At 50.7% G+C, this 11,360-nt stretch overlaps 1 protein-coding gene across 1 annotated transcript; it reads right to left on the bottom strand.

Annotated features, from left to right (window-relative positions):
- Nucleotides 1-6,903: 6,903 nt before the first annotated feature.
- On the bottom strand, nt 6,904-10,375 carry LOC146334251 (uncharacterized). Its single transcript, XM_084824704.1, has 2 exons — nt 9,931-10,375; nt 6,904-7,217 (listed from the first exon to the last, which is right to left on the bottom strand). Exons 1-2 carry the CDS (start codon nt 10,198-10,200, stop codon nt 6,972-6,974), a joined length of 516 nt encoding a protein of 171 aa, XP_084680830.1. The 5' UTR covers nt 10,201-10,375; the 3' UTR covers nt 6,904-6,971.
- Nucleotides 10,376-11,360: the final 985 nt, after the last annotated feature.

Genomic DNA, 11,360 nt, shown 5'->3' with positions numbered 1-11,360 from the left:
TGATGCCAGATAAATTCGAAACAGGCTAAAATGAGCTCGGATTTCTAAGAACCTGACCTGTGGAATCCGCTGTGGACTGACCCCTCAGGCCATGCGGAGTCCATGGACTTTTCGATATCCGTCTCCCCAATGTACACATATTTATTCATAGGAAAATACGCACAGGAAAAGTTGAATGGAATGGAGGACAATACATGAAACGTTACATCCTAAGGTAAGTGATGTATATGAGAGCCAGCGTGGTGTAGTGGCAAGAGTGTTGGACTAGGAGCTGGGAGATCCGGGTTCTAGTCCCCACTGGGCCATGGAAGCTCACTGGGTGACTTTGGGCCAGTCACAGACTCTCAGCCCAACCCACCTCACAGGGTTGTTGTTGTGAGGATAAAATGGAGAAGAGGAGGATAATGTAAGCCGCCTTGGGCTCCTTGCAAGAGGAAAAAAGGCGGGGTATAAATGCAATAAATAAAATATAGCTGCAAACCCTCTTATAGAATTATTTGCATGTTTTACTGCATAACGAAAAAAGAAAAATTCGAATCTGTCTGTGAATGGACGATGGGACAAAAGGTGCCTGAAAATCTGCAAAACACAGACAGAGCAGATTTTTCACAATCCGTACATCCCTCCCTCTGATGATCTCAGAGGTCGCCTGGGTATGTACAAGGGAAGGTGGTCTGTTAAGTATCCTGGTCCCAAGTTGTTTAGAGCTTTGTATGACAATAACATCACCACGCACGTGGCTCGGTAGCTAATGGTCAGTTGGAAGACCATTTAGGCAGTGGAGGCTTATGGCGCCAATGTCAGTGGGGCAGTGATCCCCTCCAGGTTTCAGCCAGAACCTGTCAGAACCCTAAATGAGCTCTCCGAGGTGCTGAGCCCTATCCCCCAAATGGATTCAGCACCTTGGAGAGCTCCATTAGAGTTCTGACTGAGACCTGGAGTGGATTTGCCGCCCCACTGACAGTTGAAGCGCCTTGGATAGCTCCTTTCGAGTTCTGACTGAAATCCAGAGCAGATGCATAGCCCCACTGTTGTCAGATCCCCCAGCCTCCACTGGGCCTGAGCATGCTGCACTCTGTGCTCTGCACCGGCAGGAAGGCGCCCGGGCAGTACATTTTCTTGCCAAGCGATCCGACATGCTTCTCGCTCTTAAGTGCATTAAATAGGTAATTATGTTGCTTCTGCAAGAGATGCAATAATTCTTTCAAATGGCACTTTATCCAGTTGCTACTCAGGTTATTCTAGGACACAGGGCCCACTCCAGAAGGTTCTACCGCCCCAGGAATGGCTGCACACTTACAACAGCCGGGTCTTCTCCATGGTCTAGCACGATAAAAGCTGAACGCCCTATGGTATGAAATTTGGCTTGGTGAATCTACCCAGAGAAGGGATATAACCTGGCAACCCCTCTGCCTCCCTCCTTGCCAGGCCTTGTGGGAGTTTCCATTCACCTGCCCCTGGGCTAGAGAAGACTCGCTTTTTTCCAACTGAGTGACAGGAGACTAAAAGGCTTTTGTGTGCTAAGAGGTGGTTGTGCCAGATGCCTTTTTTCCACAGCGCCTCAAGCTGGAGAGATAAGCCACCCGTTGTTTGGTTCGTTGAGCACCTCGAACCGAGCTACTGAGTCAGAAAAGCCGAACGGTGTCAAATCCGCCGGCTCTGAATTGCCTGGAGAGGCCAGACTGCGCCAGGAAAAATCCCATGAAGTATGCTCTCTTACTCTATCTTTCCCCCCACCCCCTTGCCCTTTCTAGGGCAGGGTGTGCAACTTTGAAGGGAGGCACTTTCCACTCCCTGGACCTCCCATGGGACACACTCCTGCTGCCACAGCCACATTCGTGCCAAATAGATCTGCAATGGAGCCTTAGAATGGACAAACCTAGCTTGAAAAGAAGCTGAATTTGCCCTTGTTATGGGTAAAACATCAGCAAACTGCAGTGCAGCAGGCTGTGCAAGAGGACACGAGGGGCCACATTCCGCTCGTGGGCCGTTAGTTGCCCTCCCCTGTCCTAGGGCATTCGTTGCCCGTTCTGAGCCGTGAGGGAAGGTCACAGGTATCTTCAGAGGCAAGGCTGGCCCAAGATATTTTGCTGCCAAAGGCAAAGGACCAGATGGCATCTGCCTCCCATTGCATGTATGGAGACTGCCCAGACCGGTCGTGGAATGGAACATCATCCCTTGCGACAGGGAAGCCATGTTGCACACACTGCGATTCCTCGAATATGTCGCTGCTGCCATTCTCTGCCCGCCCCCAGCAACTGCCGCCTGAGGCAGCCACCTCACTCTGCCGAATGGTGGAGCTAGCCCAAAGCTGCTGCTGTCCCAGTAAAACGGAGGGCTACTTTAGTCAAAGCAAAGGGCTGTTCCTTTGGCTCGAGGGCTGCTTTGTTTTCACTACACAGAGATGAAAGTATTTACTTGTTGGCATATCCTGCCCTTCTTTCAAGGAGCTGAGCTGGGCATAAACTGTTCTTTCCCCAATTCTGTTTTATCCTCACAACAACCCTGTAAAGTAGTCGAAAGAGAGAGTAACAGGCTCAAGGTGAGGTTCATGGCTGAGTGGGGATTTGAACCTGGGTCTTTAGGGTTCTTCACCCTTAAACCGGAATTCAATAGGACAGCCCTTCAAATAATAGAGAACACCACAGGGGTGGGCCAAAAGTAGATCTCCAGATATTTTGGACTTTAGCTCCCAGCATTCCTCATCATTGGCCATGCTGGCAGGGGCTTCTGGGAGCTGAAGTTCAAACCTTCTAGAGATCTACCATCTCGCCACCTTGAATCGAGGATGGCCCTCTGGCAGTTTTTCAGAGAGAGGACTGTTCTCTGGAAAACAGGACACATGACCACCCTATGTCACAGGGGTAAGTGATGCTCTGAAGCTCCACCCAGACCCATCTGTTCCACTCTGCTGGGCCCCCCAGAGCTGGCACGGACCTTCCTGGCAGAATTAAACGAGGAAATGGACATTTAGCCTGAGGCTGGGCAGCCACCCGGTACATCCATCCATCCACCCATCCACAAGGGCAAGGGGAGTTAATGGACGCGATAATGCATGAAAAGCTCTTGCCATCAATATTTAATGGGGGGGTGAGGATAGTGGGGAGAAGGCCGCTGCCTCTGGACGCCTTTCTGAAGACCTTTGTATTCTCGCAGCATCTTAGCTTCCTAGTCTTTTAGCTCTGGGGTTTTAAATCTGTATTTTAAATCTGTGCAGTGCTGCGAGATTTTATCCCGGTTGTACTGTTATACTGTGGTTTTAAGCTTTCATATTTTATATTCTAGTGGTTAGAGTGTTGGACTGGTGTGGAGTCGTGGTTAGAGCCAGTGTGGTGCAGTGGTTAGAGTGCTGGACTGGTGTGGTGTAGTGGCGAGAGTGTTGGACTGGAAGCTGGGAGATCTGGGTTATAGTCTCCACTTGGCCATGGAAGCTCACTGGGTGACTTTGGGCCTGTCACAGCCTAACCTCCCTCACAGGGTTGTTGTGAGGGTGAAATGGAGAGGAGGAGGATTATGTGCGCTGCCTTGGGTTCCTTGCAAGAGGAAAAAAGGCGGGATATAAACGTAAGAATAATAATATTGTTTCATGCTGCGCTTTGTGGTTTTAATTTTTGTGAACTGCCCAGAGAGCTTCGGCTATTGGGCTGTTTATAAGCAGATTGATTGATAGTCTTTGGCCGGCTCAGGGAGAGCACTGGCTTGCGAGCAATGCAACATTGCGGGAACGTCCCTTTCGGACGAGTTCACCCAAAGTCACAGACGATCTTGCAGCTGCAACGATGCTGTAGATTTCAGTACGGCGCAGGCTGGATGTTTTATTGCTGGTGTGTGTCGCTGTTACGAATGTTTGCTGTTTTATCACAGTATCAGTTTTTACTACGTGGGATTTGATTGTTGTGAGCTGCCGCGGGAGGGCTCCAGCCCTGAAAGGCAGCCTCAAAAGATTTTCAGTAAATTAAATAAATAACGGCACAATCCTATGCATTTTTAGACTGAAAACAGTCCTACAACCCCCAGCGTGCCCCAGCCAGCCATGCTGGCAGTTGCAGGACTTTTTCTTCTGTCTAAACATGCATAGGCTTGTGCCTTGAGTAAATAAAAATAAACCTTAGCAGCTTTGTGGAGTCGCTTATTTCTAGACATCCCCAGCCTGTTAGTGCAGGGGAGTTATCAGAACACCTAATCCTAAAGACAGCACTCATCTCCCTTGCTGACCAACGTTTGCTTTGTCCCGGGGTTGAGCTGAATGCCACGAGTCTGTAGGCATATTTCCGTGACTGACAATCAAACAAAAGGCCCAGTCATAATGTCTCTCTTTGGTCAGTTAGGAAAAAAGGGCCATTTCTTCCTCTTGCTGCTCCTGAACCAGTTCCTGGGCCAACCCAATTCATTAATTTTTATCCCAATCTCAGCCCCTGCCCCGCCCGGGGCTCCCAGAGTGGCTTATAAACAATCAGTAGACAAAACGGTCCCTGCCTGCAGGCTTCCAATCTAAAAAAGACACAACCCAGGAAAAAAAAGGGAAGGGGAAAAATTAACTTGTGCCATGGTCCAAGCTGCAGGTCTAAAGTTTGTCACAAAGCGTTTATCCTGGGGGTATATTCAGCCAAACCAGCACAGCAGATCCACGCCAGGCTCTTGCCAGGATCTCTTGCTTAGCTATTATCACAAGCACAGGGTGCGGGACTTCAGTAAGAAAACAGGGCCGGGAAGGAAGGGTTTTAACTCCCCACCGAACCCCACCCAGCCGCACGGTGGTTCAGATTTGAATTGGGATTACACACGGCTGCTGTTCCTCTAAAAAAAAATTGAATGTGGAGCAGCGCTAAGCATGCTTTTGAAAAAGAGTGCTTAATATAAAGTGTAATTCTGCCCCCCCAGCTATGCACAAGGAAATAGGCCCCCCACCTCTCTGAAACCTGCTGCAGAAAGCCAGGGGTGGAAATCAACTTGAAAATCAGTGTAATGTAGTAGCTAGGGGGTTAGAGTGGGACTTGGGAGATCTGGGTTCAAGTCCCCACTTGGCCAAGAAGCTCACTAGGTGACTTTGAGCCAGTCACTGACTCTCAGCTTAACCTGCCTCACAGGGTTGTTGTGAGGATAAAATGGAGAGGAGGAGGAGGATCATGGATGCTGCCTTGGGCTCCTTGGGGAAAAAGACGGGATATAAATGTGACAAATAAATACACTTCTGGCATTCCAGATGTTTTAGCCTACAGCTCCCATCAGCCGTAGCCAGTATAGCTAATGGCGAGGGCTGATGGAAGTTGTAGGCCGAAACATCTGGAGCACCCCTGTGGAGTGAATGCTTCCAGGTAAGGAAGTCCCTAGGAACGGTGAGTGATATACAGTATGAGACCCCCAGGACGTTTAATTCAGCCTGCTTAGGCCTGGACTACAGCCCTTTCTGCAGCTCCAAACAAAAACGGGAAGCCCAAATGCAGGAGAATTCAGAGCAGGGGGAGGGAGTACATCCAAATCCACCTGACAGCCTGAATGAAGTCTGAATCTGTTTGGCTGGTGCCAGAGAAACCATCGTGTTTTGTCTTGTCCCAGGTATTGGCTGCCTGTCTGTGTACTTTGCAGAGGGAGAAAAGATCTAAACTAGAAACACAGATTAGGTGGGATTCCAAAGAAGAAGAATTGAGGGCTTGTTCCAAGCGTTGACGGTGTGTTTTTTCTCTCTCAGTAGCCATAGAGACTAAGAGAGGAGACCTCCAAGACAGTGAAATGGAAACACCCAGAAAGGATCACGCAACTCTAGGGGAAGTTTCTCAGCGGCGCAGTGAGGCAGCCACCGACGGTGTAGAGTTCGAAAGAGCACGATTCTGCCACTGCCTGGCCCCGAGATGCCCTAGCCAAGTGCCTTCCGTGGTTATATTTGCCAGGTTCCACCTATGGTCAGCGGCACCTCTGTTGTGCCTCTCTAACATCAATGTCCTTTTTTACTCTGGTTGCACTTATAGACTCCTAAGAACTGTGCAAGGCCCTGTCCACATGTGTGTGTCAGGACAGGCGTGCTCTGAGTTTGTTAGGTGCTAGCAGACGGCCTGAGACGCCCACCCAGGATGGTGAGGAAGAGATCCGTCAGGTGAGCGTTAAGCCACTGCAGAGACAGGTGGTTTTATCGCACAGGCAGCAGGGCCCCTCATTCTCCCTCTCTCTCCCCCCACCATTAAAGCCAATAGATTCATCCATTGGCTTTAATAGGGAGGGGGGCTTTTCCCTCCTGTGCAAGTGAATGAAGGAATCGCTCCATTCACTTGCAAAGTAGGAAAATAGCATTGTGGGGGCCTCAGACCAGTCCGGCATGTGCACTGTACCTGTGGGTGCTGAGTTAGAGACCCCCGTGTCAGAGCAACCAGAAAACACCTGTTGTTGGCTAACCCTGATTTTAAAAGAAAAGAAAGACATACTCTGAGCATGTGCAGTTTCACACTCTAAACTCACTCAAATCAAAGCAACAGCATGAATACAGGAATGAAATGGAGTTTGCCTGTCCTGCAAGGCACAACTTGGGAATAAACACCACGTTGTTGCAGAAAAGAATCGTTCTATATTTGAAAGTGAAAAGAAAATAAGATGAGCATCTGTAGCCATGGACACAACTGGCAAGCTGACCCTCACCTATAAATATTTGTAGCGCCCGTGTCAGTCTGGGTGCTGACGTCAGGCCTGTTTGCTGCTGCCTCAATCATCTGCCCCTCTGTGGGTGGTCACTTGGGCAGCCCCCGCCCCGGGCTGCAGGGACCTGGACTTTGGCCCCAAAGACTGACCTGGCCTGCACCAGGGGTCACAGCCCCCCCCTTCTCCTGCAGATGCTTATGGCCAAGGGGCAACGATTTCTCTATCTGTGAAAGCGTTACACATACGGTGTGGGGCCAACCACGTGGGGGCAGAATTACTCCTAGAAAATGTTTATTCCTCAGGTCTCCTCCTGCTTCCGGGGCTCCCGCGTTCCCACATGGCATCTAGGTCTCATCATGGATCGTGTAGATCACCAGGTCATTGGGGAGGCTGCCTCGTTGCACTGTCCTGCACCCCCGGTCTTCCAAAGGCCAGCCGGTGTCCAGGGCGGTCTTGTGCTTGCGTAGCCTGTACAGCAAGGTCACCAACTCCTCCTCCATTTGCCCCAGGGCCTTCAGGCTGGACTGGATGGAGCAGCTGCGCCTGGGCTGGCAGGACGGGTGGGCAGGGGACACGTCGCAGTCCATGACCTGCGCAGAAGAAGGCCACGTGGGCAGAGCAGGTGATTAGGCAGCAGAGGCGGCTGGCTCCAGTGTAAGTGGGGCAGCAATTCTGCTCCAGATTGCAGTCAGAGCTCTAAAGGAGCTCTCCAAGGTGCTTCCACACCTTGGAGAGCTCCTTTAGAGTTCCGACTAGTTCTGATTGAAACCCAGAGCGGAATCACTGCCCCACCGACACTGGAGCCACCAGCCTCCACTATGTTTAGAAAAGGTGAGAAACTGGAGACATGATAGAGGTGTGGAGAATGATGCCTGGTGTGGAGAATGTGGACTGGGAGACATTTTTATCCCTCTCATAATACTACAGCCCAACAGGGCTGAGTGTGAGATTCAGGACAGATCAAAGGAAGGACGTCTTCACAACCCACATCATTTGTGACCACAATTTGTAGTGATGGCCATCGATTTGGACAGCTTTAAAAGGGGATTGGGCAAATTGCTGGAGAAGGCTCCTAGTCCTGATGGCTCTGTGCCACCTCCAGGATCAGAGGCAGGATGCCTATGTGCACTAGTTGCTCTGGAACATGGGCGGGAGGGTGCTGCTGCACTCCTGTCCTGCTTGTGGGTTTCCTGTGGTCAGCTGGCCAGCCACTGTGTGAACGGAATGCTGGACTAGATAGACCCTTGGTCTGATCCAGCAGGGCGCTTCTGGTGTGCTTATGGTCCAGGATCTTCTCTTGCCCACAAGCTCTGAATTGGATCAGGACTATTTCAATGAATGCTCCTACTACCGTTTCCTGGCCATCGCTTCTTGGGAACTGAAGGATCAGGTGGTGGATAGCAGCAGTCCCCTTCTGTGCAAACCCGAGATCTTGCCTTTTGACTTCCCATGCCTTACTGCACCTTGCTGTCCCCAACCAACCTGTGTTTTGTCCCCTCTCCTGCTGTATACAATGTTCCTCGTTACCTGCTTCAACTTTTGGGGGGCCCTTTGGGACTAAGACACTTGAAGGGCTGCCAATATCCCTACGTTTAGACAGGGGTGCAGAACTTAGGCCCCGGGGCCAAATCTGGCCCTCCAGGGTTCCTCAGATGCCCACGCTCCTTCACTTAGCAGCACCCCTCTCCCCCAACCACCAACCATTTGGTGGTTTCCTGGCTGTTGCACAACCTAAAAGGTTGAAACGCCTCTCCTAAGGCTTTGTTACTGGCCGTAAGAGCTTTAAGCTACAGTATGCTGGTATTGGGGGGGGGGCACCCTTTTGGCTCTGCCCACCACTGGAATGCAACCCTGGAAAGCTTCTCCAAAATGTTATTCGGCCCTTGGGATGAAAGACATTCTGCAACCTGTGTTAACCTCATCAATAGAGGGCCTCCTGCAGGTCCCGCCCCCCCCGTCTTGAGGTGTGGTGGGTGGGCACCTGGGAGAGGGTGGCACCGTTTTGGATGCTTTCCCCAGAAAGGTCTGCCTGGCACCTACTCTGTTGTCCTTGTCTAGCATCAGGCTAAGACCAGTTTTATTTTCCCCGGCCATTTAGGCATAATTTTTAAATTCACTTTTTAAAAAATCTGTACGTCACCTCAAGCACTCATGCGGAGGGGAAATCCAAAAATATAGTAAATATAGTAAATAAATAACTGCAGCGTAGTCCTGCTGTTTTTTTATCTGCTTTTTAAGATCTGTGGGGTTGGACTTGATGGTCTTGTAGGTCCCTTCCAACCCTACTATTCTATGACTATTCTATGACCTTGCTTCCTTTTCACTTTTTTTTAATGGTTGTTCAGCCTTGTATTATTTGTACTATTTTAATAGTTTTTGCTTTTTTTTCCCCCTTATGGAAATCACTCTGGGAATAGTTATCGAAGGATGGCATAACATTATCTAAAATGAACAAATGGACCTTGTAATGGACCCAGCTTTCCTCCTTGCAGTTTAATAACTTGGAAAGAATGGCTGCAAACCCCACTTCTGGCTTTTTGCACTAAATCCTAAGTAATCTTTTCCCATCGGCTTTAGCTGACTCATCAGATGGGTCACCACTCCTGTAACACGGACCATAGTCTGAAGGCACAAGAGGCAGCCGCCTTGCTAAAGCTGAGCAGGTCTAGGTCTGGGTCTGGTCAGTGCTTGGAGGGGAGACCCACTGGGAACCACATGTAGCCCCCTTGAGTTCCACATTTGAAGAAAGGGGGGGTATAAATGTAATAAATAAAATAAAATAACAATACAGGAGTGTGGAACCTCTGGCACATGCAGGACTGGCATCAAAGGGAAGCATGATCAGGCACTTGCCAAGGGCCCACACCTGATCAGGGGGGCCCTGACAAGACTAGCTCTTCATCTTCATCGTTGCAGCCTGCTCATTCACCTGCTCCTCGCTCTGGCCCAGTCAGCAAACCAGTTCCAGCCATTACATCTCCCCAGGAGTAAATCTTTGGAAAAGCTAATAGATCTGAATTGCCCATTCCAGCCCTAGCTACCCCCCCCCCCCAAATACTTTGCATTAGAACAGGGGGCAATATATTGTTGCTGAGAAAATTCATCCCCTGCCAGCGACTGTGTGGACTGCAGAGAAGCTCAGAGAGACGCTGACGTCCCTGCTAATAAAAAAAGTGTCAGGGTTGTGTCCCCTGAGCCCTGCCTTCATGACACCACTGGTACCTAGGAAAACGGGCCCCACCCCCCACCCCAGCTGGCACTGCCACTGAATGGCCGCAGCCCATCCCCAGCCTGGGCACTCACCTCCACTCCCCTCTGCCCTGCAGGAGGGCACTGCTCCATGCCAACATCATCCAAGAGCCACACCAGGCCGTAAAACGCCACCAGGCTGCCCAACCACATGAGAATCCTCTGCCCCAGCTCCTGCGCTGGACTGGGCATATAAAGCAGGCTCTCGTCCTGGGCCTCTGCAAGGGTCCTGTCTCGCTCCCTCAGGGCCCAGACAGGCGCGGCCCAGCCAGCCAGACACCAGAGGGAGAATGCAAGGAACTGGCAGCCCTGGAACATTTCCATTTTTTTCCTGCCTAGTTGCCCTGGCCCTGGCCTAGGCAGTGACCCAGAGTGACATCACAAACACCTGGACAGGTGAGGCGGACAGGTGTTGCCTGGTCCTCCTTTGGTTCCCAGGGCTGGCAGGGAAGCTGAGCTCAGAGGCCCAGCAGGCAGGCCGTTCTGTCCTCGCAGGGCTAATTGCTGGAGCCTTCTTGCAGCCAAAGTATCTCTGAACTGAACGTGCAGGTTTGTTTGTTTTTTAAAGCTATGATCACAATCGCAGCAGGCAAAGGTGGAGGCACTGGGGGCTTTAACCCTTTTCCTCACCTGCTACGGTCCTAAAGAGAATCCTCATGTGGTATAGCAGTGAGAGTGCTGGACTGGGACCCAGGAGACCCGGGTTCGAGTCCCCACTCAGCCCTGAAGCTCACTGGGTGCCTTTGGGCCAGTCACTAACTTCTCAGCCTAGTCTGCCTCACAGGGTTGTCATGAGGATAAAATGGAGAGGAGACAGATCATGTAAGCCGCCTTGGACTTCTCGGAGGAAAAAAGGTGAGATATAAAGGTAGTAATAAATAATAAATAAATACATTTAACCCAGGGACGGGGAACAAGTGGCCTTTCAGACATTGTCAGACTGTGGCTTCCATCATCCCTCACTCTTGGCTGGGCTGGCTGCGGCTGATGGGAGTTGTGGTCCTTCAGCATCATCTGGAACGGCCATGTGTTCTCCATCTCTAAGTTAACCAGGGAGAGGAAATCCTCCTCTGCTGCTGACAGGAGCTGTCTGCCTGCCATTGGCACTAGGTTGATTTCAATCAGGACTGCAGCATGGAATGAAAAAGTTAAACCCAACACACGCATGCGCACACCCACTCCTGCAGACAGCTGTGATCCTGATAGTTGTCAGCCCCCCATCCCCTGCTGAAGCATATATGCATTTTTGCCAACCTGAGCATTAAATGCAATGATGTCACACGTTGCACAGCAATGTGTAGTTTGGACTTTGCATTCCAAACTACGTGGACAGAGCCCTGGCTTTAAAGAATGGACGCTGCTCTCAGCCTGCACCCAAGCCTCCCCCAATCTGATGCCCTCCAGATGTTTTGGATTACAACTCCCATAATCTCTCACCGTGCTGGCTGGGACCCTCCAATGCATCTGGAGGACAGGAGGTTGGA

Source organism: Heloderma suspectum, chromosome 17, assembly GCF_057233095.1.
Source record: "Heloderma suspectum isolate Gila_16-S chromosome 17, 16-S_ref, whole genome shotgun sequence".
Taxonomy (NCBI): Eukaryota; Metazoa; Chordata; class Lepidosauria; order Squamata; family Helodermatidae; genus Heloderma; species Heloderma suspectum.
The sequence above is the reverse complement of the archived record's forward strand: the minus strand, read 5'-3'. Positions and strand labels throughout refer to the sequence as shown.

Excerpts from the sequence above, each read along its gene's own strand:
- LOC146334251 (XM_084824704.1), bottom strand. The coding sequence starts at position 10,200 with ATGGAAATGTTCCAGGGCTGCCAGTTCCTTGCATTCTCCCTCTGGTGT. Across the intron at positions 7,218-9,930 it reads CAGGGCAGAGGGGAGTGGAG|GTCATGGACTGCGACGTGTC; the intron begins GTGAGTGCCCAG and ends TCTTCTGCGCAG.